At 46.9% G+C, this 27,381-nt stretch overlaps 1 protein-coding gene across 2 annotated transcripts in view; it reads left to right on the plus strand.

Moving 5' to 3' along the window:
- KIF19 (kinesin family member 19) overlaps nt 1-27,381 on the plus strand; it is a 447,302-nt gene that overhangs the window by 75,413 nt on the left and 344,508 nt on the right. For both annotated transcript variants that reach the window (XM_069655131.1, XM_069655130.1), the window contains exon 2: nt 1,859-1,939. In XM_069655131.1, the coding sequence (XP_069511232.1) occupies nt 1,859-1,939 (81 nt within the window). The remainder of the gene's footprint in view (nt 1-1,858; nt 1,940-27,381) is intronic.

The raw sequence follows: 27,381 nt of genomic DNA on the forward strand, positions 1-27,381 counted from the left end.
CATTACGAGTTTGGAATAGCGTCATGGCTGCCTCCAAACCCGGGTCCAGGTCTGGTCTGGCAGAATGGGGACTTACCGGGATATTACGACCTGTGCGGACCCGATAAATCCCCATTCAGTTGACCATTGCCCATTCCCATTTGAGCCCCCCTTAGGGCTCAAATGGGAATGGGGAAGGAGCTAATAACGGGCCCACAAATTGCGGGCTCGTTATTAGCTCCAAGGTCCCTTAACGGGTCCCGCAAAGAACGGCTGGTCAGATCAGCCGTTCCTGCTGGAACCCGCTAAGGGACCTCGAAATAGGGCGGTAAGGGTTTTCCGGCACCGGTCTCCTTACCGGTGACCGTTAACCCTTACCGCCCAACTCGTAATGACCCCCATGGTCTCTAGAGATGCAGAACTCGGAGACACCGAAAGTCTCCTTCAGTCTTTATCTGGTGCTACCAGTGTGGTCTGGAGTCATCTACTAGTTTACCATGATGACATCAACCTCTCATGTCTTTATGCACTCTCCTAAAACCTTTCCCTTTTGAAAGGTAATTCTAGTGCTTAATTGCGTTATCTTCTGTATTTGTTAAGTCAATCTGTGTCAGCTCTGTTTTATGAATGCTTTAGAAATGCTTTACAGTCTCTTCCCAATGACGTTTAAGGTCAAGGTAAAGGGTACGGAGGAGAAATACAGTAAAAAAGAACTGATTTGCAATTCATAAATCTTTTTAAATAAATGTATACCCACAGATGGTGTTAATAGAGGAAAACAATCTTTCAAAGAGTGCCTCTATTTGAAAAACAAGTTCCGCTCTGCACATTGATCTTGAACGTGTTTGATAGTTTTCTTGGGGAAAGTGTCCTGTCACAGTCTTGACTCACAGGAGCAGAATGCCGCTGTTTGTGTCGTGCCCAGAGGTTAGCGGGAAGCAGGGGAGTTGCTAGGTCTGGAAAAGACCCGGGGCTAAGCTGATGTCAGAACTTTTGGGACTGGGGGCTAGCTAGTCTTTTGGCTGTAGCTCCTGAGATTCTATCCGGGGCTACAGCCAAAAGATCAGGGGCTATAGCCCCCTTAGCCCCCCCCTAGCAACGCCCCTGGCGGGAAGGCTCCTAACCGTTCAGAGTGGGCATCGCTTTGGCAGGGTTATTGAGACATTTGTATGATTGAGTAAATCTGGGGAAATATTTTTTGCTAGTAGGGGCGGCCGCAGGCTCGGTATGTGCTGGTGAAGTTGCTGTCTGCACGGTCCTGTTCCGGTCGGTGTGCAGGGGTAGGGGAAACACCCCAGTGATTGTTAGCCACTGATCAGGCACCTTTCTCTTAGCATGGCCAATCCGGGATGTCGAAGAGGGCATGGTGACACGCTCCCCAACATCCTGCCATTTAGAACTTTATTGGGGACATTTCCAGGGGTCTGGGTAGTCTGTTTTGTGTACAAATGTGTTGATGCATTTTGGAAAACTGTTGGATGCTCCAGGTGTACTTTTTAATTAATATTCTATTGATTTCCACAATATGACATTTTTTATTTTTGGTTTTTGATTAAATACAATTGAATTCCTTCTAAGAAAACATGTTGTTTTGATATCTTGGGTACTTCTTCCTACTGTTTCGACCAGGTGAAACTGCACTAAGGACTGATTTGAGGTGAATGCATCTGCCCCACCTGTCTGCTGTTTCCTTAGTTGGGGGGGGGGGGAAGCTAGAATGGTCTGCAGGAAACTAAGGAGAATTATTGACAGACAATCTCCTGGTTTTCCAATGTACTAATCCAACTCTGGGTTCTGGATAACCATCCTCAATTCAAATGTATGTCCAAAGGCAATAGCCCAACCGAGGTTAACCCCTTGCTCTTTCTTCCCCTCCCAGGTAGCGCTGCGCATCCGCCCCGTCAGCGAACTGGAACGCGAAGAAGGCGCCACCATCATCGCTCATAAAGTGGACGATCAGGTAAGGTCCCCTGATCATGTACATTTCACTCTGTCAAGGACATCATATCTAGGAAGCAAAATGGCGCCGGCCTGAGCTATCTCATAACAGCCACGCACCAGACCTCCGATCGAGGTTGAGGAAGCAATGCGAGTGGCAATGTCAAGGCGTTGCTTGTTGTCTAGCCAGCAATCTATGCTGAATGGGCAACAAAGGAGCATGACACGTGAAATGCACCCCTTGGTTCATGGTCCTATAAAGGTCTCCTTAAAATCAGTAATCCATGAAAAAACAGTACTTGCTTTAAGGCTGACATAGATGCTGACATTTCATAAACACACCACTGCTGCAAAAACTAGGGACTGAGGTAACAAAGCGGTCTATACATTGAGAAAAAGCAGGTTTTAGAAAATGGCCAGACAGCCAGGAGGCCTGCTTTGCATGTTCTTCCACTGCTCAGAATGGAGACACCCCAAAGGAGGCATATTGATGTATCGTGATAATAATAATACTGGTAATAATTCTAGCCTAGCAGTCCTCAACTTTGTGTGGGCAATGAGCAACATTTGCGTACCAAGGAGATGATGGGCAAGATCCGCACCTCGACGGACCATATCAGCATTCAGGTGACGGCAAAACGATTGCAACCCAAAGTATAGCTGCAATAAACGGAACATAACACGTAGAGCATGTTCATGTGCAGCAATTACCAGTGATCTAGCCCAAGTGCAATCCCAGACAGGGCAAACCTGCAATGGCTGAACTCGAGTTTAATATTAAGTATCAAATTGTCATTTTTATGCGCACAAGACTTTTAATTTTTTTAATATTTGTCAAACTGTAGAGGATTTAAAGAACTTTACTGAAGCGCTGGGGTTATTCCCAAGGGATATTAGGGAAACCTAGTGGGAAATGAGGCATCTGTAATCACATGAGGCAAGTAAGATTGGTGACAAATCGAAGCTTTCAAAGACTACTTTCCTAAAAGGGTTTGGGGTGATCAGTGTGTTGGTATTTAATGAAAAATGATTTACCATCATTTTAATTTAAATTAAAATGTACGCACATTTATTTAATCATGGAAAATTTGGCAAGCATTTTGAGTACTTGCCCAATATCCAAATGGCAGATGGACAAAGTTTTAAGATGATGACAATTTGCTCAGTAGTGTACTGCTATGAGTATGTAACATTTCTGACAAATATTAATCGTGATAGTATCAAACACATACGTTTCGTGTACAAAATAGGCCTACGCAAATAATGTAAGTCGGGTGCACATGCCACTTATTTGTAAATGAATCCCTGACCTGTGTGTCACTTTGGTTATTTTGCCAATTAATGGATATGGAACTTACCTAACAAATAATGTGAGTGATGCATATAAAACAAATATTTTATGTACAAAAGGCCAATTGGAACTTAGTTAACTGTGGACAGTTGGGATTTCATGTCACTTATTTGCCTCTTATGCACCTGTCCAGCTACTGCTATTAACTGTATTGAACCCACGCCGATCAAAATTTAGATTTGATAAGCAGGAGCTAAAAGCAGCTCATGGGTACCCAGCATTAACCCATGGCCAGGAGTAACCACTGGGGAAAAAGGAGAGAGTACATAGAGTTGCCCCATTCTTACTTCCACGTAAGACACAACCTTATGATTGTGTTCATTATTTATGATCCCTAATGCTTTAAATGTCATAGAGTGTCCTAATGTTTATAGATTGTCCCAAACGCACTGCACAGAGAAACATTCTCATGGGAGTGTTTGTTTGGCATCAGTTTGCCTGGAGAGCCAAAAGTAGCTCTTGGTAGTTGTTGGTATCCAGCTAACCAGGCTGTTCTAGGCTACAAGCAGTAGCAAACTAGCTCCCAGCTCCGCTCTTTTTTTTTAACCCTGCTCCCTACCAGAGTGCAGATGGGAGGGCAGATTAAGTGCCTGCTCCAGCCAGTGTGGATGCCCCTGGGGTGCTGCTGCTCTAAAGGGTGCATCGTTTTTGGGTACCGCTGCATTAGAGTGGGCAAGACACTGTGCGTTCTGCTGCTCATAGTACCAGTTGCACATTTTCCCTGGGGTTGCCTGGTTGATCTAGTTTTTGGCCGAGGTGTTCTTGTTTATCGCCACCTCACTAGTCCAATGAGCATTGCACCCGTACATGGCCCAGGCCATGTGGGTATAGAAGCAGATGGCTAGTGCATCTGATTTCCACAGCAGTCGTTTGGTCTGTATGAGGCCGGCGCAAACTTTATCCTCAGGATTCACATCAGTAACCTCCTACCATTCTAGACCCAGGGGACCATTCACTGTGAGAGGGCAATAACACTCTGCCTACGGGTTACACAATGCCCCCCCTTCAGCCCACTGCAAGGATGTGTGTCACGCCCATATGCCAGAGGGGCCTAAAGGGATAGCTTCCCCACGCTGTCCAGGCTCAGACTAAACTGCCAGTGTTGTCTCATCCCAGTAGCACCTCCCTTTGGCCTCCACGCAGTGGCCCACCAAACAACTGAAGAGCGACATTTTCGGGTACTGTGAGCAACATGGACATAATGAGCTACATGTTGGGGGTCACTGCACTACAGGTTCACTTTGCTATGTGCTGGATTACCACTGCTAAGAAGAGATCACTCTCAGGGGCTACGCTGCCAGGCACACACTTTGTTGATCGCAAGGCACCACACAACTTTTTTCCGGTTGTGATGGTTCATTGTAACTGATCAAGTGCCATCATTTCAGGCCACATGGACGTTTTCCTCTTCCACATAAAGTTAAGATGTAGCAAAAGAAACACCCCGTCTTTAGATTGCCACGGGGCAGCTTGATCAACATTGAGCACCCACTAAGCACATTCTTGGGGTTTTGTTTTACCTTGTCTTGGGTCTCTACTCTGGTATCAGCCTATGGTCCTTCCAGTTTGAGAAGTCTTGCTGTTGGGGACGAGGCAGCGAAAGCCCAGGTGAATGTGGGGTGGAGGAGAGAATTGATGTAGGAGAATGAGGAGATGGTAAAAGTGCAAAAGAAGGAGTTGGAAGTACAGACTAAGTGCAGGGAGTTAGCAATAGAAGGAAAGAAGAAGGCGGTTGCTGAAGAACTGACAGTAGATTTTCAAAGTGGATTTAAGAATAGAAGCCTGTCATGGCAGAGACAGAGAGAGCGGTAACCACAGACACTTCCAACATCTGGTGGAGCAGCAGTGCTGGGAGGAGGTACGAGTCTTTAGCAATGCCCAGAGGAGGTAAAAGGACACAGGGATGTCGATTCACCAAAGTGCCAGTGGTAGCGGAAGTGACATCACACACCTGATGACATCGCAGGAAGTGATGTTCTATGACCTTTGACCGAAGTGGCATCAGTTCCTCTTCAACCCTGATGACATCACCGGGGGTGGTTGTGGGCGTAAAAAGAAAGTACAGAAATGTACATTTTTTAAAATAGCAAATAGAATATTTTTGATACCAACCACATTATAACAAGGATGCTGCCTTCATATGCCATGGATGGGGTCATGATGCCATACAGTTAGAAACAATAGAATCAACTTAGGCTGTGGCACTGCCATGGATATGCCACTTCCGCATTGCATGGCGAATTACTTCCATATTATGCCAGTTATAGCTGCATGTCAGGTATTGTCATTATATAATTAGAGCCCCTACATTGCAAGTTGCTGTGATATTACAGTATCAAAAAATCTAATAGATGCAAGTCACCAACAGTGCTAATGAGCGTTAATGCTTTGATTCATGATAATGATTTGTTATTTATATAGCGCTTTCGCCAAAGCACTAGACATAACACATATTTACAATTATCATCCCAACTGATGTTGATAGTTATTTATCAACCTCGGAAGAATCAAAGACTGAGTTGGCCTTGCCGGGATTCGAACCTGCAGATCACACATAATTCACAGCTGAGAGTGCTCAACCCACTGAGCTATCTTACTGCTTTGCTATTAAAAATACGTCACAATAAGAAAACATGTCGAAACTGGCTGCACAGTGTAGGCCAGACACACACTTATCATGTTTGCTGTAGTCTTGATAATGCACAGTAAAATGCCATGCCACAGTAAGAAATGACTAGACTGGCTGAACCAAAATGCCTGTCTATCCACTAATACATATCATGCCAGCTTTATCATTTTTGACCATTATATATGAGCGCACCTCTCTCCTGCCCCATCCTTCCCACATGTCCCTGCTCCCTCCCATTCTCATCCTGCAACCCCAAAAATCAGCTCCTTGGCCCAGCATTACCTCCACTTCCCTCTTCCTCATCCCAGCACTTATGTATGAGGCAAGGTGCTTCATATGCAAGTACTGGGATGAAGAAGAGTGGGAACAGGAGTAATGAAGATTACCGTAAGTAATCCAAGCATTTAACACAAGCATACACATTCACTTGCTCATTTACACATGCACCCATTCACTATTCACTCTCACACACACACACCCCCACAAATCATGCACTCATTCACACACAGTACATAATATATACACACACACACATTTACCCTTAAATAAATGTCCTTACCTTCCTCGAATCCATTGCTCCTCCTCTGCAGGCATGCCTCTGGCTCCCATGCTACAGCACACATGCAAGGAACCAGCTCGTGTTCCTGTCATGCGCAGCAGAGGATAGGAGCCGGAGGGTTCCATGTCCATAGTTCTTAGATATCACAGTGCTTGATTGGTAACATTTTTATTTGGCCACAGCTGATGTCTAGGCGTAGCCTGTTAAAGAAGGGGAGTATGTGGTTATCATGTCCAAGTAAGGATGTGGAATCCACTATTATTTTGTCTTCAGTCAAATCTTCCAATTCAAGGGGCTGCTTTGATCACACAGTCACTGATGGTCTGTATGATAGGAGAGACAGTATAGGGACTACTCTGGCATGCAACATTTCTGTGCGTCATCTCACCTCGCGTGAGTGATGGATTAAACATTGTGCCTAGAGGTTTATTAGAGGCTGCAGCTGGCCATGGGCACAGGAAGTCTGGTGAGAGGCATAGTGTACAATGACTGGACCTCTGAGACTTTGGACACTTGCGTCAAACACGGGTGTCAAACTCTGTTCCTCGAGGGCCCATTTAAGTCATTTAAATGGAAACGTACCAAATATCGCCACAATTGTGGCGACATTACAAATACTGCACCCTTGCATAGAAAAATATGCTGACGCTCATTACACCGACAAAGGGGAGTGGAGGTTCTCCGTCAAATGTTTTAAAAAACTACTAGATGGCTTTACACCAAACCAGTCAAGGAAATTAAGTCAACGCTTTGTGCCCAAATCATTTCTTATATGTCCAAATCCTTCCAGGGAATTTTGCGCTACGGATGATCTCAAAAGGTACTTTTTCTCTATGGGAAAATGAATGGGAGTAGGCCGAAAATAGGATTTCTTCCCCCTAATAACTTTTTCCATTTTGTAATGAATTGTTCCCAAAATGTCCAGTTTGGGGGGACTGCGGCAAACCTTTCTTTTGGAAAGTTATTAGCAATAGATTGTTGAGAAAGGTCTATGTACAAATGTTTCCCCATAACTATAGAGTGGCATTTTCCTCCCTATATTATGTATATAGATCGTGCAGTTATGGTGGGTTTAAAACGTCTTGAAAAATCCCTTCACATGAAATGTCAAACCAGAATAATTTGTTTGAGCCAAGTCACACATGCCACAGTGTCACCTTTTCACCATTACTCGAAGTTCATCTTGGCGCAAATGGCTTTTTCAATATATGCAAAAAAACCTTAGGTAAGGTGCAATTAATTTGCGCAGTTTTAACTCAACAAAACCGTTGAAATTCAGTGTATGTGGGCAGTCATGACCAGATTAATTTAGCATGTTCATATTGCTATCCCCCATAATGCAGCGTCCCTCATAATGCCATTTTGTATGTCATTGTGAATCCCTTCTCTTATGTATGTGCTCATGGACTTTGCAAAAGAAGCGTTGAGATAAGCTGGACATGACTTCGCACAGCAGCTGAATTTCAATGGTTTTCTTGTGTTAAATCTGTGCAACTTAACTGCACCTTAACTAAGGTTTTTTCAGTGAATTTCAAGACGTTTCGTTATACCATATTGTTTTGGAGGGCCACTGGCCACGGCCTTCAGAAGAGTATTCTGTACATGTTCCCCCAATATGTTTCTTTTGGACCTGCTAGGTGGCCACGGCCTTTGGCCATGGCCACTATAATTGTTTTTCGGGCCTTCAGCAGTGCCCACTGTATCTTTTAAAACACTACCTTTCTTTCCCGCTCACTAAACATGGCCTTCACCCATGACCATTGGCCCTGGCCTTTGGCTGTGGTCCCTTTACATGTTGCCCCACTAACTGTCTTCTGGTCCCACTAGCCATGGTCTTTGGCCATGCCCAGTGCCTTCTGCCATGACACTCTACATGTTTCTCCAATAGGTTTCCTAAACGTTCTCACTAACCATGGCCTAGTGGCCGCAGACTTCAGCCGTGGCCTCACCACTAGGTTTCTTTTAGGCACACTAGCCATGGCCTTTGACCATGGCCACGGCCTTTCGCCATGGCCCCTTGACATGTTGCTCCAATAAGTTTTGTTGGGGTCCACTAGCCATTGCCTTCGGCCGTGTCCACTTTCTAGATTGCACTATTCGGTTTCTTAAAGTAACCCAGTAGCCTTTTGGCCACACCCATTACTCCCACCTTACTGTAGCTGTAAAATTCACGTTTTAAAAAATAACCGCCGTTAGCCATAAACACCCGCAAATAACCGTGGTTATCCGTAACAAGTGCACAAAATCCAAAACTCTTCCCTGCACTACTAGGCACTCACCAAGTGCCCCTCCTCCTGCCATGCTCCCCCACTCCTCTCAAGTTATTTTTCCCTCACTAGCCTTCTCCCGTTCCCCCTTTCATTACCAATCACATTTTCTATTGTAACCGCTGTTATCTCATTGGATACCCGTGGTTATGCGAAAACATTTGAGCTCTAAACTTGGTCCCCAGACCCCCAACTCCCCAATTTTAATTGTCCTCTTTCCTATCCCCGGTTACACTCATTATAACTACGACTTTTTTATTTCTAAAAAAAAGCTTTGTTGGTGCATTGTGGGACACCTATATATCTGTAATTTTGGGAGAATGTTCCCTGTCAAATATTTTAACAACTGCTGGCTGAAATGAACCCAGACCCCTCCCGGAAATTGAGTCAAGGTTTTGTGCCCAAGTTTTTTTTATTCCTGGTGCAATTCCGTTCCAGCTAGGTTTTGATGTGCTCTGCGCAGACATTTTGTCTTTTTCTCTATGGGGAAATGAATGGGAGTAGGCGAAAACAGTGTTTTGTGCTTTCGTAATAACATTTAAATTTTTTGATAAATCTTTTGTAAAATGTGCAGTTGTAAAATGTGCAGTTGGGGGTGGGAGGAAGGGGCCGTGACAACATTTTATTTGCAAAATATCTGCCAAATATGTCATGCAAGTCAAAAGATATAACTGTTGGCTTTTCTAATGGTTGTTTTCAACAGGACTTCAGTGAAGGACAGGCATACTGCGTATAAATCAAGTGGCTAATAGCAGACCTGATTATGACATGTTTATTACACCAGCAGCACGTTTTACCAGAAATTAAACCATTAGCTCTCAGAAGAATGCTTTGAAAACTCTGTGGGGGCACTTCAAGTGCAAAGATGCATTTTAAGGCTTGATAAAGTTAGCTCAAAGAAATGCCAGAAGGGTGTGTTTTGGGTGGGGTGGGGTTTGAAGTGATGGGAATGGCCATAGGGATTAGCAAGGCCATTGACAGTCAACGAATGGGAAAATAACCAAACAACACCTACAAGTTGTGTGTCCCTCCTCAAATGCGATCTCTCCATAGCAGTACTCCAATGCATTCATTCTGGCTTATAGGTGACGCAACCAATAAGGTGAAAACAGAGTTGAAGGACAGTGTGTAAAAGTGATGGGATGAAGAGAATGGAGGAATCTCTATGACGGAGAGAGGAACAAATGAAAGGGGAATACAGGGAAGGGTGGCTGCGAGGAGAGGAAGGCATGGAAGCAAGCTGCGAGGAGAGGAAGGCATGAAGCAAGCTGCGAGGAGACATGGAAGCAAGGTGCGAGGAGAGGAAGGCATGGAAGCAAGGTGCGAGGAGAGGAAGGCATGGAAGCAAGGTGCGAGGAGAGGAAGGCATGGAAGCAAGCTGCGAGGAGAGGAAGGCATGGAAGCAAGGTGCGAGGAGAGGAAGGCATGGAAGCAAGCTGCGAGGAGAGGAAGGCATGGAAGCAAGGTGCGAGGAGAGGAAGGCATGGAAGCAAGCTGCGAGGAGAGGAAGGCCTGGAAGCATTACACAGAGCTCTCAAGTTTTCCATGGCCAATGCATGAAAAGGCCATCCAGTACTGTTTTTTACTTTTGAATTCTGGGATGTGTAGTTTTTTCTTTCCCGTAGTCAAAATATACGTATACAAATAGGACTGCATGGTTTACCCAGCATGGCAAGAGGACAGTCGAGAGAACTGTGTGCATCCTTGGACTCAGAAGGGTTCCATCAGAGTTGTTTATCCACAGGGTACTCAAGTAGATACCAAAACCCCCTGAAAAGGGCTTCAATTAATAAAAAATGCTCCTCAAATGGTCACAATAACACCACAATTACCCTATAATTAGCGATTCTTCTTAACAATGAATGATGTAGAGCTCAGCCTCTGATGTCCTTTTTGTATGTCTATGGCATCACTTTCTCAAAATGCCGATTCCAGTCACCCTAACTTTTGATGAAGTGCCCTGCCTATCCGTTCCTGGGCAGCGGCTTAGACAGGGCACTCGGTGTCACTGGCATCTGTTGCTGGAGAAAGGCTGGGCTTTCTCAGCAGAATAAGGCCTGGCCTGCTGTCCCCCCAAGGGGTGCAAGAGGTAACATGACATTTGAGATCAAAGGCACCCCAGGCACAGGCGGACTCGGGTGGGTGCTGGTGGGGGCTTATCTCCAGGGGGCCCCCCCTTGTACATGGGAAGGGCTGCGGGTATATCATGATTAAGCCTCCAAGGTATGCGACAGATCTATCCCTCGGCAGATGTTCATGGCCAATGGTTCCACCTGAAGGGTCATAAGCTGCGTGCATTTCCTGAGGCTGGGACCCTTCTGCGGGGTCTCTTAAATATAAGAGACTATTATTTTAGTATGACACAATACACAATGCGAGATCCAAAAAAAAACCATTGTTTTTTGGGGTACATTTCATAGAAATTATGGGATGAATATTAAGACAATAAATAACATGTTGGTTATCAATGCAAGGTGTAAAAATACTAGGCAAGGTATATATTTGTTTTTGCATATGATGAAACAGTGATGAGAAGGCAGCATTGCATACACGCATTATGATATGAGAAGTTATTTATAGCGCTTAATACCCAGAGGTTTCTAAGCGCAGCCTCGGGGGTCGAATCTGTGTTGCTCCATGTCGTCTTGCTTCCAAGGCGAGCACGTTGCCCCTGAGCTATCCTGCCGAGACTATTATTTGTAATAGTCTTGTAAGTATTAATATTTATCTTGACGTCCAGGCATTTTCGTCCCAACATAATAATCCCTTTGATTGCCTGATTTTCACAGCAGCTGCCACCAGAGCTCTGTGCCTACTACACCCCTTGTATGGTGTAGGCTGGCCTGTGCAGCTTCAGTCCGAGGATTGGGGGAGCTAGGGAGGTTAGGGGGGATAGATGACTGCTGGGGCGCCGCTCGTTTTGTTGTCATGTTTGTATAGTGGGGTGTCATGGAATCGGGAAGAGGCCCTGAACGGTACAGATCAAAGCAAAGGCGCTTTAAGGAGCGCTGTCCAGCTGTTTGGTGCACCTGCCAGGGGGCAGACTTTTTAGGAGCCGCGCTGCCCCAGGCGGGAGCGGGAGATGGGCAGATAAACAAGGCGCCCGGACCGCACCTGCAAGCTACGCGCAGGCCCGCCGCCCTCTCATTAAGGGATAAGCAGGCGCGAGGCTAAGGCGCTATTAAGTTACCGAGGACCTTCTCCCGTGACAAATGCCGCAGGAGCTGCTCGGTGGAGGAGAAAGCGCTGCACAAAGAACTGGCCCTTCCCGCCCAGCAGATGCTATCCCCCACCTCCCCCCACCCAGCCACCCGCATGATGTCACGGGAGCTCTCCCAGAGTTCTTACCGAGGCCTACAGGCTGGCAACTTTACTACACATAGCCGCCATTCTAAAGCTAACACCACAAACCCAGTTACATCTTAACGTGCCTGTGTTATTAGTACTCATTTTATCTAACACTGAAGGACGAAAGACTACGCCCCTTGCTCGGAAACTGGGACTTGCGGGGCCAGGTGCCGCGAAATAAGTGTGGAGCCTCTTCATTTGCATTTGATAACTTCACAGGAAGTGACATCACATGAAGTGACATCACAGGATGTGGCATCACAAGATAATGACCACTACGTACATAGGCAACAGCGAAAACATGTTAATGCGAGAGGAGAATTTCTAATAACGACACTAGCAAAGGATTAAAAGGTACCCACCTTTTAAGCCCAACAATTTATAATGAAATATTCCAAAGAAAACAAAATCAAAACAGGAGACCTGAGTTTTAAAGGCACTTTTATGTGTTCTTGTGGGTAAGCGTCTGCATTGGAAACATGATAACCGGGTGTGACATCCTAGTAGCTGAACACGTCAGCAAACACACTTTTTTAAAATGCTGGCCTCAAAAACACAGAACCGGCGATGTGTCTACTCATTGAAAAAAATGGGCGGACGCTGGTCACCTACATGTATCGACTTGTCCCCTGAAAATCAGTACAAGGCCGGAACCAGAGAAAACATCCCCTCCAGTCTCCAGGATGACAACATCTCTTGTCACATCCTTGGGAAATAGTCATGGCTCACTTGCATGCTTCATGTATAATGTGAAGAAAATAAACGCTTTTTGGCTTGGTAAATTTACACATGTGGAAATAATGCAAATAGCTCAAACGGTTTTGTGCAATATGTTTAATTGTGCAGGAGGAAGGCACAGATTGTAGGCAGCTAACTGTTTCTTTGCATGTGCGTTAAAAAAAATACCTTTACAGTTCTTAACACAACAATGGTCTCTTAAATATACCATCAAACATAAATTGCACCCACATTAAACGCTCTGCTTTAAGAAAGAAAGTGATCAGCAGTGCTTCTGAGGCCTCCACCACCTATTGGGCATCTTGGGGGGGGGGGGTGTTTTTCTCTCCAGCGTCCCAGCAGGAGGTTGACACGTGACAAGTTACCTCACCAGAAGAAACAAAAGGGAGCCAAACCTCGAGGGACACGCCGCTTTTGAAAAAGATTTGCTGGCAAGCTTCCCTGTCATCATGCATACTGCAGCGTGTGCCGCCCGTGTGCTCTGAGTGGACTGCAGCAAGCTTATGGACTCTGAGCATACGGCCCACGCTGCAGCCTGCAAGAGGGAGTCAACGGCTCCCGTGGTGCGGGGCCCTAGCAGGCGAGGGGTCAAGTGCAGCCGCACATGGTGCACACGCCTAGCGCCAACCCGGCTCGGAATCAAATGTGATCCTGTGATTTATAGAGGAGCTACAACGAATCTCAGAAACAAATGGCCGAGCTGTCTTGCCGCTGATTGCAACAGCTTTACGTGAAGGCTATCAATCCCCTGAGCAAATGTCCCTGCGCTTACAGGCTGTTCTGGGATAGATAAAATAACACCATGCCTTATTTATAGTGCAGATGAATAAAACCGGTTTCTTCTTCCTCAACCAGCATTCATCTCCCATCTCTTCCCAAACCCCGTCCCCAGTGGTGGACACATTCCATGTTATCCAGGAAGAATCTGCCGTATTCGGACACCAGGCCATTGTAACTTGCTTTTCAGATCTTCCAGAGTACCTCGAGCAGGGCCGCAACGAAACCTACATTTCGGGTCACATGTTGGGAGAGGCTCTAACTTCAGAGATGGCGGGGGAGAGGCAAACTTATTTGTGTGGAGGGCATCTAACTTCTTTAAGCATTCTATTGAGACTGATCTATTGCATCTTCAATGTTACAAGCAGTTAACTCTCTCCCACCCACTTAAAGACTTCTGTTACAATGAGTGGTTTCTTGTCCCCCCCCTACCCTTCCAATTACTCCCCTGGCATGCAAGTACTAACCCCACATCATGATTTCAATTGCCTAAAAATGTATGCTTATAAATGCAGGTGCTGACAGTGAAAGTTCTTTAGGGTGATACTGATTCACCTCTGGGTCCCTCTCTTCTGGGCGCTGACCCTTCTCACTTTTAGCCACTGTGCACATAGGGTAATGGCTTCACCCCTAGGTCCCCCTCTTCTCGCATATCTCATTCCATAAATTATATGACAGTTCTTTTCTCAATGAACTTTTGGGTAATAGCTTCACCGCTGGATCTCCCTTGGTCGGGCTCGGACCCCTCTTGACTGTCAGTGCTTGGGTGGTGGCTTCACCCCTGGATCTCCCACGGTCGGGCTTGGTCGGGCTTGGACCTTTACCAACTTCACATTTGCTTGTATTTGCGGGATTCACTTCCCTTGCTTTCATACCAGTTGTAGATCAAAGTATTTTGATTGTACAGGGATTTTACTAGACCTCCTGTATGACCACTTTTACCTCTTTCGGCAACTCTCCTATGGCCTTCTGGTACCTGTAGTTTCACTCTGATGTGGATTGACCAGAGTCTCTTGAGTTAGCCATGTGGTGCCGGTTTCCCTTTGCTGCTGGTCTCCCCTTAACACTTTTTACAGTTCTTTAAACTTGGGTCAAACCTGCCACCTTGCGATTCTCACTCAGCACTGCCTGGTTCTTATTGGTTCTCCCCTCGACTCACCGGCTGTGCAGAACCAGCTTTCGGCATTACTGGAGTCAAAGCCGGTACCACAGTCGCAGGAGCTTCCCTCGCTCCTGCTTATCAGCGTAGGCTTGGACCGAGTACCGTTAACATCTGCTGCAAGACACTTGTGCTATCGTTTGTGGTCTTAGTCTCCCTTCCACAAAGGTTCTGCGGGTCTGGGGTGAAAAGGGCAAGGTCACTTCTCTCCTCGCTACCCTCTCCATTCCTGCCGCCTTTATCCTTCTCTTGAACTGCTGCGCCTGATTAGCCATCTCTTCACGCTGTTTGCCGTGCTCGCTTTTGCTCAGCCTGTGCTCTCGTGCTCCAACTTTTATCCCTGCAGGAAAAGGAAAGGGCCATCAGGTGTGTGTGGTTCAGGTTAATTGACCGACTTTGCCTGATGCTGGGGTTGGGACATGTCAAGTAAACCGTTTTATCACAAGTCCGTTTTCTTGTGTCTCAGGAAAAAGTGTACGTATCGGAAAAGGGAGGGATTGGAGTGTCGGACAAAGCGGGTGGTAGAGTTTCCAGGTATCCTACAGAGGCAGAAGGGAAAGAGGTGATACATGGAATGGTGACCTCCGGGGCGAAGGTTTTGTAGGATTTGTGAAATAAGCAGAAGGGTTAGTGAGAATTTAGAAAATGATAATCAGAGGAACGGGATTGGTAGGGTTTGCGGGATACAGGAATAGCTGGGATTGAGAAATGAACAAAGGGGATTGTGGAAATCGTAGTGTTTTATCTGAGCCTGTTGGCGGTGTGGAAAACCATAATCAGAGGGACGTGGAGAACAACTGGAATCATTCAAGTAGGAACAAGAAAAGCAAAGATTGTTGGATAGGTAGTGTCTGGGAGCAATGGAAATTGGGATCCTAGGGGACTGGTTATAAACTGAGGGGTTGCTGGCTTTTAAAAGAGGTAGTTTATTGGATTGAAGGGAGGTCAATTTGGTACAGCCTATAAAGGCTTCATAGACCTTGTATTCCTCGTCCCTATCTCCTGTATAAGACTGCGTCTCACCTGGGGTATCCCCCCAAGCATGACCCTGCGTTTCCCTACCCATGTGCTCCTCCCTCGCTCGTCCACCCCCAAGGTTGGGATCTGAGAGCGCCAGCCCTTCCCTGGCCACCTAAATAAGGGAATCTCGAGGACTTATTGGGAGAACACCCTCAGGTTTCTCACAGCACTTAATCCTAACGAGTAGTTTCTAAGCGCGGGATCAGGATTCAAATCTGTGTTGCGCCGCGTTGTCTTGTTTCCAAAACAAACGCGTTGCCCCTGAGCTCTCCTTCCTCCTGTTAGGAGGCTGCAGATATGTGGGCTTGGATATGGACCTTTTTCTTGGAGGGAACATAGAGTCTGTATTGCCTTTTGAGTAGGGGGAAGTCCAGTTTGCCAGAGGATAGGCCAGTCGCCCTCCACTTCTACTCAGCTACCCCGCACTTGCGTTTTAGGACGGCGAGGTTGGAATCGTACCAAGAGTTGTACTTGGAGGTAGGCTTCAGTCGGATTATCATGACAGGTGCAAGGATGTCCAGAGTACTGGAGATAGAAAGATGCAGGTTAGAGAGGGCCGGGTCAGGGTGCGAGTCAGCCGCAGGAGTAGGGGGAGCAGAGAAAGTAGAGGCAAAGGCCTCCATCCACTCACACTTGTTTCATGGACTGAATGACCGAGAAGGAAGGTGGCAGAGCTGGGGTAGGCGTTGCTTGAGGGGCAAGAAGTTTCAGGTGAGAGGAGAACAGAAAGTGGTCAGACCAAGATAGAGGAGTTGTGAAGGGGGATGTCTGAGGAGATGAGAACATCCAAGGTGTGTCCAGCACAATGTGTCGGACCGAAGGGAAGAATGGAAAGGGAGAGAGCGTCGCATAGGTTGCAGAAGAGCCCAGAGGAGGGACTAGAAGCATCCAGCTGGATGTTGAAGTCACAAAGGAGAAGAAGTTGAGAGGTTGAGTCAAGGAGGGAAGAATAGAGGTCAGCCCATTCTGAGTGGAAGAGGGTGATCTGGCCAGGTGGCCTGTAGATGGTGGCCTCAGTCAGAGAGAGGTCAGGAGAGATAGAGAGCCTGCAGACTAGGCACTCAAAGGAGGAGTCGGCCTGCATAGGAAGGACAGAAGCAGGGACCCACCCCGGAAAAGGTCTGTGCCACTCCAACTAAGGGGCCGGTTGGTTCTGGGCTCAGAGAGGATCTTGTAGCCATCAGGGAGGAGAGTGTCAAAACTTATGAAACAGTTGGCTGTGAACCATGTCTCGGTTAGAGCGAGGACGTCCAGGTCTTCGAGGAGGTGGCAGTTGTCAGCGGAATGTTTGATAGCAGAGCGAGAGTTAAGAGTAGCTATGTGGAGCATGTTGCCACATTTGAAAGACTTCTGGGGTGGGGCACAGGATTGAGGTACACCCAGCGGAGGCGGTTGAAAGGTCCGAGAGTGGCCAGAGGCAGTAGGCAGAGGTGGCATAGGGGCCAGAGCGGAGGAGGAGGAGGTGTGTGCCAGAGAGGTGGTGGAGGAGGAAGGAGGTGGCAGAGGTGCCAGAGATATTTTAGAAGGAGTGGTAGGAGAAGCGAGGAAGTTGATAAGATGCGGGAGACACATATCAAGAAGGAGGAGATTGGGCTGAGTGCCCTCCACTATGATGGTACCATTTAGATAGACATTGATGATGGTCTTGGAAGATTGGAAGGGGGCCACAATGACCTCCCACTGGGGGCCACCATTAATGGGAGAGGAGGAGAAAGGAGAGAGAACAGAGACCATATGAGGGGTCCAAAGGTCTGGAGAGGTAACGACAAAGGGGGTGTCGGCGAGAGACCGTCCAAAGGAAACGCTAATGTGAGTATCAGCAATGGGGAGGCATGGGTTGGAGACCAGGATATCCCTCTTGAACTTTTTCCTTCCAGATTTAGTGAGAGGGATAGGATAGGAGATAGAGTAGCAGTTTGAGAAGACAGGAGAGGTATAGAGTACCATGGGGGTGCGAAGAGGCAAGAGGGGAGAATGAGGGAGGAAAAGAAGCACGGACCACAGCCGTGGCCTAAGGAAGCACCAGATGGGCTTGGGCTCACACCAAGCGAGGCACAGAAGGCAACAAGCAGGCAACACACCGCAGGGGAACACCGGGGCAGGGTGGTTGGACGACAGGGGTGGGGTGCAGCGCACTGCCAAAATAAACAGCTTCGACTTTCCTAAAAGGAGGGAAAAAGGCCTAGTTTAACACAACAGAAATGCAAGAATGCAGCTTTCCTGGAGAGATGGGAGTGATGGCTAAACAATAAAGTTGACTGAGAGGCTTAAAGGTGGTGCAATAAGAGTATATTATGACAGTGCCTACACAAGAGATAAACCGTTGGATTGACCAATTCTAGTTTTTAGCAGAAACAGATGCAAGGAAACATTACTTTTAAATCAAGTGTCTAAATGTACACTTGGCTAATGCACTTCTATTACATCAGAAGCTGGAATTAAGCTATTCCCTTTCAGAAGACTGCTAGAAACAACATTTGTATCCCATTAGAATTATGAAGCTAGCTGAAAGAGATAACAAGGGCTTTTTATGGGGGGGGAAAGGGAGAATGTTTGTAGGAATCTGCATGGCCATGGGCTGTCAGTGGCTGGGTAAACATTCGAAACAACACTCACTGGCTGTGTCCCTCCTCACATCACATCCCTCTCCTATCTTCATCACCTAATATTCAAAAAAATAATATTCAGTACTCATACATGGCACACTACAGGCTGAATTGTCCCTTAATGTACTCATGGCACATCACTTGTGAGCCAGCCAGCCAGCCATCCATCTGTACTCAGAGATAAGTGCACACATTAGACCACACGTAATAAGATTTAGCTATTGTTCTGTTTAAAAGTACATAACCATGTTCCTATTGCAGACTCCTCACAATATCCTGGCTAGACAGGGACTCACCAGTGTTTGTTTTGGAATTTCTCAGTCACCTCCCCATTATCATTGATTTCGTTACGCCCCTATATACAGAGCTAGACATGATGAATGTGTATGTAGGAAGCCAAGTCACATGGGCGCACGGTAGTGGCCTGAGCAGTGAGGTTAGGTAGGACACAGGGAACTGGCTTAAACTCAATGGTGGTAAAACCGAGGTACTGGTGGTGGGTTCTGCTACGCCATCCATGTACTGCACTCCAGAGTTCTGGCCAGTGAGTCTTGGTCCTTTCCCCCAACCGGTCTCTTTCAGTTATAGATCTGGGTGTCAGGCTCGCGGCCTCTCTGTCTATGGCTGATAAGGTCTCTTCTGTGTGTCAAAAGGCCCACTTTAAACTACGCACACTGCGTAAGGTCCTTTAGCTCACCCTGGCCAAGCTGCATGCACCAGGTCTATACACCTTAGTCATCAGTAATATTGATTACTGTAATGCCCTCTATCTGGCTCTCACGAAAAACCTCTTGCGCCGACTTCACCTTCTGCAGAATTCGGCTGCCAGGGCTATTGTTCATCCTCCGTGGGGAGCTCACATGACTCTGCTGCTGTGACAACTTCACTGGCTTCCTGTCGAGCAGCGCGTCAGGTTTAAGGCACTTTGCATTGTGCATAGGGCTATTTATGGTCTGGGTGCTGAGTTCATTGAGAAGAAATTTGTACTGTACATGCCTGCTCGACTTCTTCGGTCCCAGGACCTCAGAACTCTACAGCCACCTAGCTTTAGGCTTTCCCGTACTGGTGGCTGCAGCTGGAGCGTGGAACCAACTTCCGTTCCTGCTGCGCAGCACCGTGTCCCACATTGCTTTTCACTGAGCTCTGAAGACCTTTCTGTTTTAATGTTGTGATCCTACCTGTTCCCTGTCTCCTGTTAGCGCCAAGATGCCTTCAGGCTTATGTTGCGCTCTATAAAATTTGGTAAGGAAAGATAAGGGATAGGGATTTGGTCATGGAAGGCCAATGACAGGCTTTTAAAATGTCTAAAATGCAGGGCTTTCTGATCAATTGTCATTGCAAATTGTGAGACCTATCCCAGACTGGTGAAGTCCATGAGTGATTTAGACGGTGTCATCTCAAGTTAAAGGCATGAAGTCGGGCGAATGCTGCCTCAATCTGCAGTTTTCATAAAAGGGGATAGAAGTAACTGCACTGCCCATAAACCTTTGGAGGTATTGTGGCAGACGTGTACTGTAATTTGCACCACCCCCTGCAGATGGTGGTGGTATTGTCCATTGCCCTTTTTGCCTACCCCATCAACTGCCAATGCGCCCTACCCTACAGACTGCGAGTTACAAATGGTGGTTTCTAGAAATGTAGGGCCCAGGGAGAAACATTAGAACCTGCAAACCTTGCCCTGGAAGCTAACCCTAACATTATAAAATTGTTGCAATACATATATACCAAAGGTTTTTTTTTAGACTTGCCATTAAATTACTTAAAAGTGATATATTGGTGATTTTGTCAAGGGGCGCAAAGAATTAGTGGGGGGCGTGCAGAGGGAGGCTTGAGAAGTAGTCAAGGTGGTGGAAGACTAGGGTGTGGGTAAGAGGTTTTGTAGAATGGAGGGTGTGGAGGGGCAGATTGTGTGGGTATTTAGTAGATCGATCCTGGTAATGGTGGTGGTGGAGCCTCATGTATGCATGTCTGATGGAAGGGTGTGCAGCGGTCAGAGTTAGGTTAAAAGACATTGGGACGGGGCGAAGAGAAGGTCCTTTATATGGTGGTTGATGGATGAGTTGGCCTTAGAGGAATTGAGTATAAGAGAATTAAGTGCCATCCATTGACTGATGATGGAGAGGCAGCTGGAGGTCCACTGGAAGAGGTCAGCAATGAAGGTGATAAAGATTTGGGCAGAATCTGCAAAGGGATGGAAGAATAAACCAAAGGATGAATGAGATCACTTTACGAGCAAAGAGGTGTAAAGTGTGACGAACAGTGGACCCAGGGCACAACCTTGGGGACTCCTACCATAAGTGTAGCATCAGAGGTGCCAATGTTCCGGGGTATAGCAAAGGAATGGCCAGTGACGTAGAAGGCAATCCAGGTGAGAGCTGTGACAAATCAACTTCTGGGGCACCATTGGTCCAGGGATGAATATCGTTTTCTAAACCATCAATCAGCCCCACACCTCTAGTACATCATAAGGGATCCAAACAGATTGGAACCACAAGCTAATTATAAATGTTGGTAACGTAGACAGAGAGGCAGTCTTATCTCCAAATGGCTGTGGAACGTTGTTAGTTGCAACACAGCGAAAATATAATTATTACACAATGATAAAAGGGACTGCCCAGTCAAGGTTGTATACAAATATGTACTTTATTATTATCACAACAGACAGTTCTAGCACACTACAAAATAAAACCCAACCTGTAAATGTTTCAAAGAAGGAAAAGGGATGCACTCTGGATACTGACAGGAGGGTAGTCGGTATAGTAATTAATCACAATACTTCGAGGATGCTTGGTTTCAACACAAAGGGGGCAATGGGTCATAAAATGGCACTGGGGGCCTTCAGGGAAGGACCAGTGGGACAGAACCACAATGTACCTTGTGCTGTAGGAGTTCTTGGTGCTAGCCAGGGTCGAGTCGGTTTCAGGGTGCTTTGCAGCTTCTGCAACAGAGTTCAAGATGGGAGAAAGCTGCAGCTATCAGGCGGCAAGCAGTTCGGTGAGCGTGGCTGGGCAGACAGCTGCAGGCTGGCCTACACGGCAGCTCAGGGTTAGGAATCGTTGTCTCAGTGCTGGTCGGCAGTACTGAAGCACCGGTCGAGGCGTCTTAGATGGCTTTAGCAACTTGACTCGACTGGCCCGAAAATGTACTTTAAGGCAGACGTCGGTAGATGCTTGTTGATGCACTCCTCCTAGCTTCTTCACTGAGCTTGTGTCATCCTTTAAGGCAGAGGGCCCAAAGCTGAAGAGTGTTGCCAGCAGCTACCCTGTCCTTGGTTTGGTTAAGAGACTCTCTGGCACTTCCCACATAGGAAGCTTGCTGCCGCGATTAGCAGGGCATCCTGTGTGCTGCCTGGGTACCAGTTCTGGAGCTGTGGAGGATCCTCTGGATTCAGTATCTCCGTCTGTATCCTGGGAGATGTTGAGGGAAGGGAACTTTCTTCCCTCTTTGGAGGTCTTGGCCATCCTTTACGGGCAGAAGATGTAAGGTAGACTGTACCTTCAGCCAGGGTCCAATGATGAGTTCTTCTTGCTATTCCTTGTGAAGTCTTCAGATGATCTGCCAAAAGAGGGGCCCAGCCTCTTTTAATCCAAATGGGCCACAGTGATTGGTGTAGGCTAAGCCTACCATAATGAACTAATCCTGGGTCCTGAGTCCCCACCAACAATCTCCTGTGTGCATGAGGTCATAACCAGAGTGTTTTGCAAAAGAAAAGGTAAATGGGTGCAAATATGTAATACTATGTCCCACCACCCATCTTCCTGTCTGCTGATCAAAGGTTCTCTCTGGTTAATGGAGCTCTCTGTGGTTCCTGATTAAAGCGGCAGGTCTCGCTTGAAGCTGCAGCGAGACCAGACTTTCTGTCTCCGTCAAACCACATACTCCTACCTTCTGAATGGGGTCTCCCTGCAGGGATGACTACTGTAAACATGCAGTCCAACACATGACATTTCCCTTTCAGTCGATGTTGATGGTGGGAGCTGCCATCACGTTGACACAGTGAATATGAAAAGGTGTTGGGAGTTCCCTATCTCCTTTCTTAGCTAGGTTTCACATGGGACTGTTTGAATTAAACTCTTATTAGTATGTGAATGCTGTCGCCAGGTACAGGGCTTAACAAAAGGACATGGCGAATCCATGGAGCCTTTGTTAGTTCATTAGGCTGGCCATGGCAGGGGGAAGGTTTGGCACTGAGATGACATGGTGTACTCCTAGCTGTCATATCCTCACTAAATATGACAGGTGGGACTGTGCCTCTAGGCTATGCCCACCCAGAGTACACAAGTCTATGCGTGTGTCGTGTGGTGACCATAGGAAAATATGTGCGGATTAGCCCCAAACATTTTCCGGAGGTTGATCTACCATCATTCAGTTTCATTTAACATTTCAAAAAAGCCCAGGCGAGTGCTCACCCACTGTGCAGATGGTCTAATTCTGCAAAAAGAGCAGTATCCTGGATTCCAAGATTAGGGAGGGTTAGCAGGTGAGAAGGTGGACAAACCATGTCAAAAGCATTGCATTGATTCAGGAAGGTAAGGGTGGAAGAGTGCTTTAGTTTGTGAGCTGAGGACACAGTCGGAAACGTGGGTGAGTGACGTTTAATGGAGTGGAAGCTACATAATCCATACTGGAGAGGATCACAGATAACATTAGTCTCGAGGTACCTGCTTTTCCTGTTGAAAACCACACCCTTCAGGATTTTGGAATAGTTTGAGAGGAGAGAAACAGGCAAGCATCTGCCAGTGCAATTAGAGGCTGCAGGCGGCTTCTTGCGGATTGGTAGAACTGTGGCTACCTTGAAGCTTGCAGGAAAGGTTCTAATACAGAGGGAGAGGTTAATGAGGGATTACAGATGAGAGCAGGTTATTGGCGAAAACCCTTGGATAGTTTATGGAGCAAAGAGGTCCACATGAAGGCTTATAAGTTGGCTCTTTGGAGGATGGGTGCCAGTGCAAAAGGCGAGAAGGGAAAGAAGGAGTAAACTGTAGCAGGGTAGTGGTGAATGGATAGGGAGAAAAGGAGGAGAGACTAGTTTGAAGAGGGCGTCAAACTTTAGAAGAGAAGCAGAGGGCAACATTGTTACCTGAAAAGCGCAAGGATACAGTGCAAGGACAGGGGGGAGCCAGCAAAGCTTTGAGATTAAAGGGTAGTTTGCTGAGGTGAAAGTGAAGAGAGAAAAGCGCTCCGTTATTCATCTCTAATGTTGTACACCACTGTAAAGCGCTCCGTTATGTATCTGTATTGTTGTATACCTCTGCAAAGCTCCACATTGCTTCTTGCAGCCAGGTGTGCGATCAATAAATACAATAATAATTATAATGATGAATAATATTAAAGAATATAGTAATAAAGAAGGTAATGTGTGTTAAGTAGTTGGACTTGGCAGTGACCTGGGTAGTGGAGAATTCATGGAGGGCTTCCTTGAGTGCTCTGAGAAGTGGATGGGTGGGGGATGTGTGCCATTGGTAAAGGTGAACTTGCACCAAAGTTATATACTGTTGGGTCATGTGGGGATCCAGGGTTGGGGCTACAATAATAGAGTAGTGGCTCTCAAAAGGGGAGCTGAGAGCCAGGTTGAAGTCATCAAAGACCTGTTCAACAGATGGGCCTTGGGTTGTAGAGAGGGTGAGGAAGGATTTCCTGACCTCATCCAGGAAGGGGGGCACAGAGTCAGATTTAAACTTGTGTTTGGAGATGAGGGATATCAGAGGGAAGGATACAAGCGTTGACATAGCCATTCAATTGGATAATTAATTAATTGATCTTTTATAAGACGCTTCATACCGGAGACCAGTCTCTAAGCGTGAGACTGGGATTTGAACCTGTGTTGTTATGTGTTGTCTTGCTTCCAAGACAAACGTGTTGCCCCTGAGCTGTCCTCCCATGATAAGAGAGTGGTCAGATGGAAACAGGTGAATAGGAAGGCATTATACCAACCACACAGTTTTAAGTACATCACTATAGTAATATGTTGAGCAAAACTAATACGCTGCACCTTTATTTTCCTCACTGTTAATGATAGACTACAAGTTATAGCATGCAAAGTGATGTGAGACTAAAAAAATCTCCTCTGGGTTGCATAACTATACCTTCAAGTCTTAATGACACAGTGAAAGAAAATATATAATGCCAACTTTTGTAGTCTCTGTATCACACAGCATGCAGCTTGTCATGCACCCTTCTTCAGTTCTAATCACCCAACATTCACACTTCCTTGGGAGATGCAACAGACAATGGTCACTCCCAATTATCCACCTACACTTGTGCAGCCATCTGCCACTAACAGATTCTCATTTTAAATGTTCTGCTAATAACAAATAGGAGTGTCGAGCAGACAATTGACAGACCTGATAGCACAGTGCCCCGTGCTGCCATGTCTATTTCTATGGGCTTGTAATGAAAATTTAACAATAGACAAACAGGAGCAGAGCTCTTTCAGTCTGAGCGCATTTGTACGTTTCTGAGAACTGTGAAGATTGGGAACAGATGATCTTGTGCCCTCACAGCACTGGTGCCAGGTATAAAATCCCAGAAAGTGCAGCCATTTGTACAGCATAAGTGGTGAGAGTTGGTCCATTGAGTAATTATGGAGCCTCAGAAACTGGTGAGATTGTGGAATTGAGGGTTTTGGGGTGGCAGGTGGAGGATTCATTGAGCAGGCATCAAAATCCAGAAAATGCAGCCATTTGTACAGCAGGAGCTGTGTGGGTTAATCCATTGAATAATTATGGAGCCTAAGAAACGGGTGAGATTGTGGAATTAAGTGTTTTGGTGAGGTAGGCAGGGCGGACGTCCATTGAGCAGGCATGGCATCCCAGAAAGTGCAGCCATTTGTACCACATCAGTGGTGTGGGTTGGTCCATTGAGTAATTATTGAGCCTAAGAAAGTGGTGAGATTGTAGAATTGATGGTGTTGGGGTGGTAGGTGGGGCGGATGTCCATTGAGCAGGCATGGAATCCCAGCAAGTGCAGCCCTTTGTACAGCATGAGTGGTGTGCGTTGGTCCACGTGATGGGATTGTTAAAGTGAGTGCAGAGAATGTTTGGAGCATCCGTTGAGAACACATGACATCCCAGAAAGTGCCGCCATTGTTCAAGTGAACGCTGTGAAATTGCTCATTGGGTAAACATGGAGCACCAGAAGTGCTCTCTTCCTGCAATGAGTGCTGAGCCATTGTGAGGTTGTCCATTGAGTACAATTTGTTTGAGCAGATCTAAAACCACTGAATGCTCTAGATTGGTGCATGATGTTACTGAGGCAGTAGGTTGAAAGAGTACCTTTGGTCAAGTGAGCCACACTCGGGTCCTGCTCTATTAGCTGCTGAATTAATACTTAGGGTACGCTGGTAAAGTTATCACGTTGCATGTGTGTACACTACACTCCTTTTCACACACTGCTCCTTTTCTTTTGTTGGTTAGGCCACTCCCACTATGCAGGGGATTGGATAATATCGATGATTTCTGCACGTTCTGTCATTCCTAATAATGTTAGTTTAGACCACGTTCCTAAAGAAATGCCTTTCTATCTTGTTAAATATTTCTCGAGTTTCATGAGCCCTGATGAAGTCGGTGTCAGTTTGAAACACGCGTAGACTTGGTTTGCTCCGAACTGTCCCTGTCCGAGTCCATAAACAGAAGAACATTCTTACTAGCTCCCCCAATGTCTCTACAGAAGTTCAAAGGGTGTGTTTGCTGATCCAAGCATACCCACTTTGGAGAGGCATCTTTGCTTGCACGCCTGGCGCTTTGAGGTGGTTCTATTGTGCGCAGCCCATTATAAAAACACAATACACCACTCATGAACCCATTATGGCCGGCGCTCCAGACCCCCCTTTCCCTGTTGGTCTCTGTTTTCGTTTCGCCCTTGTTTTTCCTCTGGTTGTCTGCGTTCTTCTCCTCCTTGGCTTTGGAGGTGCCTTTGTCAACCGTTCCATTGTCCACCAAGACATGGGCTGGGAGGAAAGGCCTAGAATACGGAAACTGCCCGGGGGTGGATCGGTGCTTGGTGGGAGCACGGGAGGCGGGTGGCAGACAGATACGTTGCATTGCTTTACGCTCCAGTTGACAAGAATGCATTTTGTTTGTAGTGGGAGCATTTTAAGCCACAGAAATACACAAACGCCTGTTACCAAAGCAGCAGCCCGTCTACATCCCAGTGGTGTTGTGGAAACTGCTGTCATGACTTCCTTTTCATGGTACCTGCGCCCCACATTCGAGCGGAACACCGAGCCGGGCACTGGACGCCCCATCCAAGGCTGCTGGGTGCTCTGGCACATTCCAAGGCTGCTGGGTGCACTGGCACATTCCAAGGCTGCTGGGTGTACTCTCCCTCACACACGCACAACCTCTCCCCATACCTAGATCTACTGGTTAATTTGCAACAGGCTACAAAAGTGCTCGCCTCCAATCATCTTTAGCCAAAGGCGGTCAATAAATTAAAGAGGTGATGGATTTTGCGGCCCTCAAACTCAGCCACCCGTGCCGAGGAGGAGCACGCAGGACTATGCGGGAGTGCCGTGGGATGTCCCAGGTTAATTGGGTCAGTGGGGACGTTCCCTTGCTATTGGCCCAGGCGCCTGCGCGCTCTTGGGACTCTGGCCGCTCTCACAGAACCTCTCCATGTGTTCTAAGGGAGGAGGCCCAGCCGTTTATGGAGGATGCAGGCACCCTGCACGGGGGCTGGAAGAAACAGCCACGGGATGCCATTTCTCCCACCATCGTGGCTGATGAGCCAGCTTTCTCTCTGAGCCACTCTGGTTGACAGCATGGACTGGCCCTGTACAGGGGCATCTGGTAGAGCCGAGACGGGGTGGCTACATTTCGCATAGGAAATGCGTCTGCAACCTTCGGCTCCCCAGATGGTTTGGAGGGACTACAACTCCCATCAGCTGTAGCTAGAACAATCAATGAGGAAGGATCATGGGAGCTGCAGTCCAAAACATTGGGAGAGCCGCAGATTGCAGACCCCTGAGGAGTTCACCACAGCTTCTGCGCCTGTTACTCTATATTCTTCT

Source organism: Ambystoma mexicanum, chromosome 3q, assembly GCF_040938575.1.
Source record: "Ambystoma mexicanum isolate Mex_15411 chromosome 3q, UKY_AmexF1_1, whole genome shotgun sequence".
Classification (NCBI taxonomy): domain Eukaryota; kingdom Metazoa; phylum Chordata; class Amphibia; order Caudata; family Ambystomatidae; genus Ambystoma; species Ambystoma mexicanum.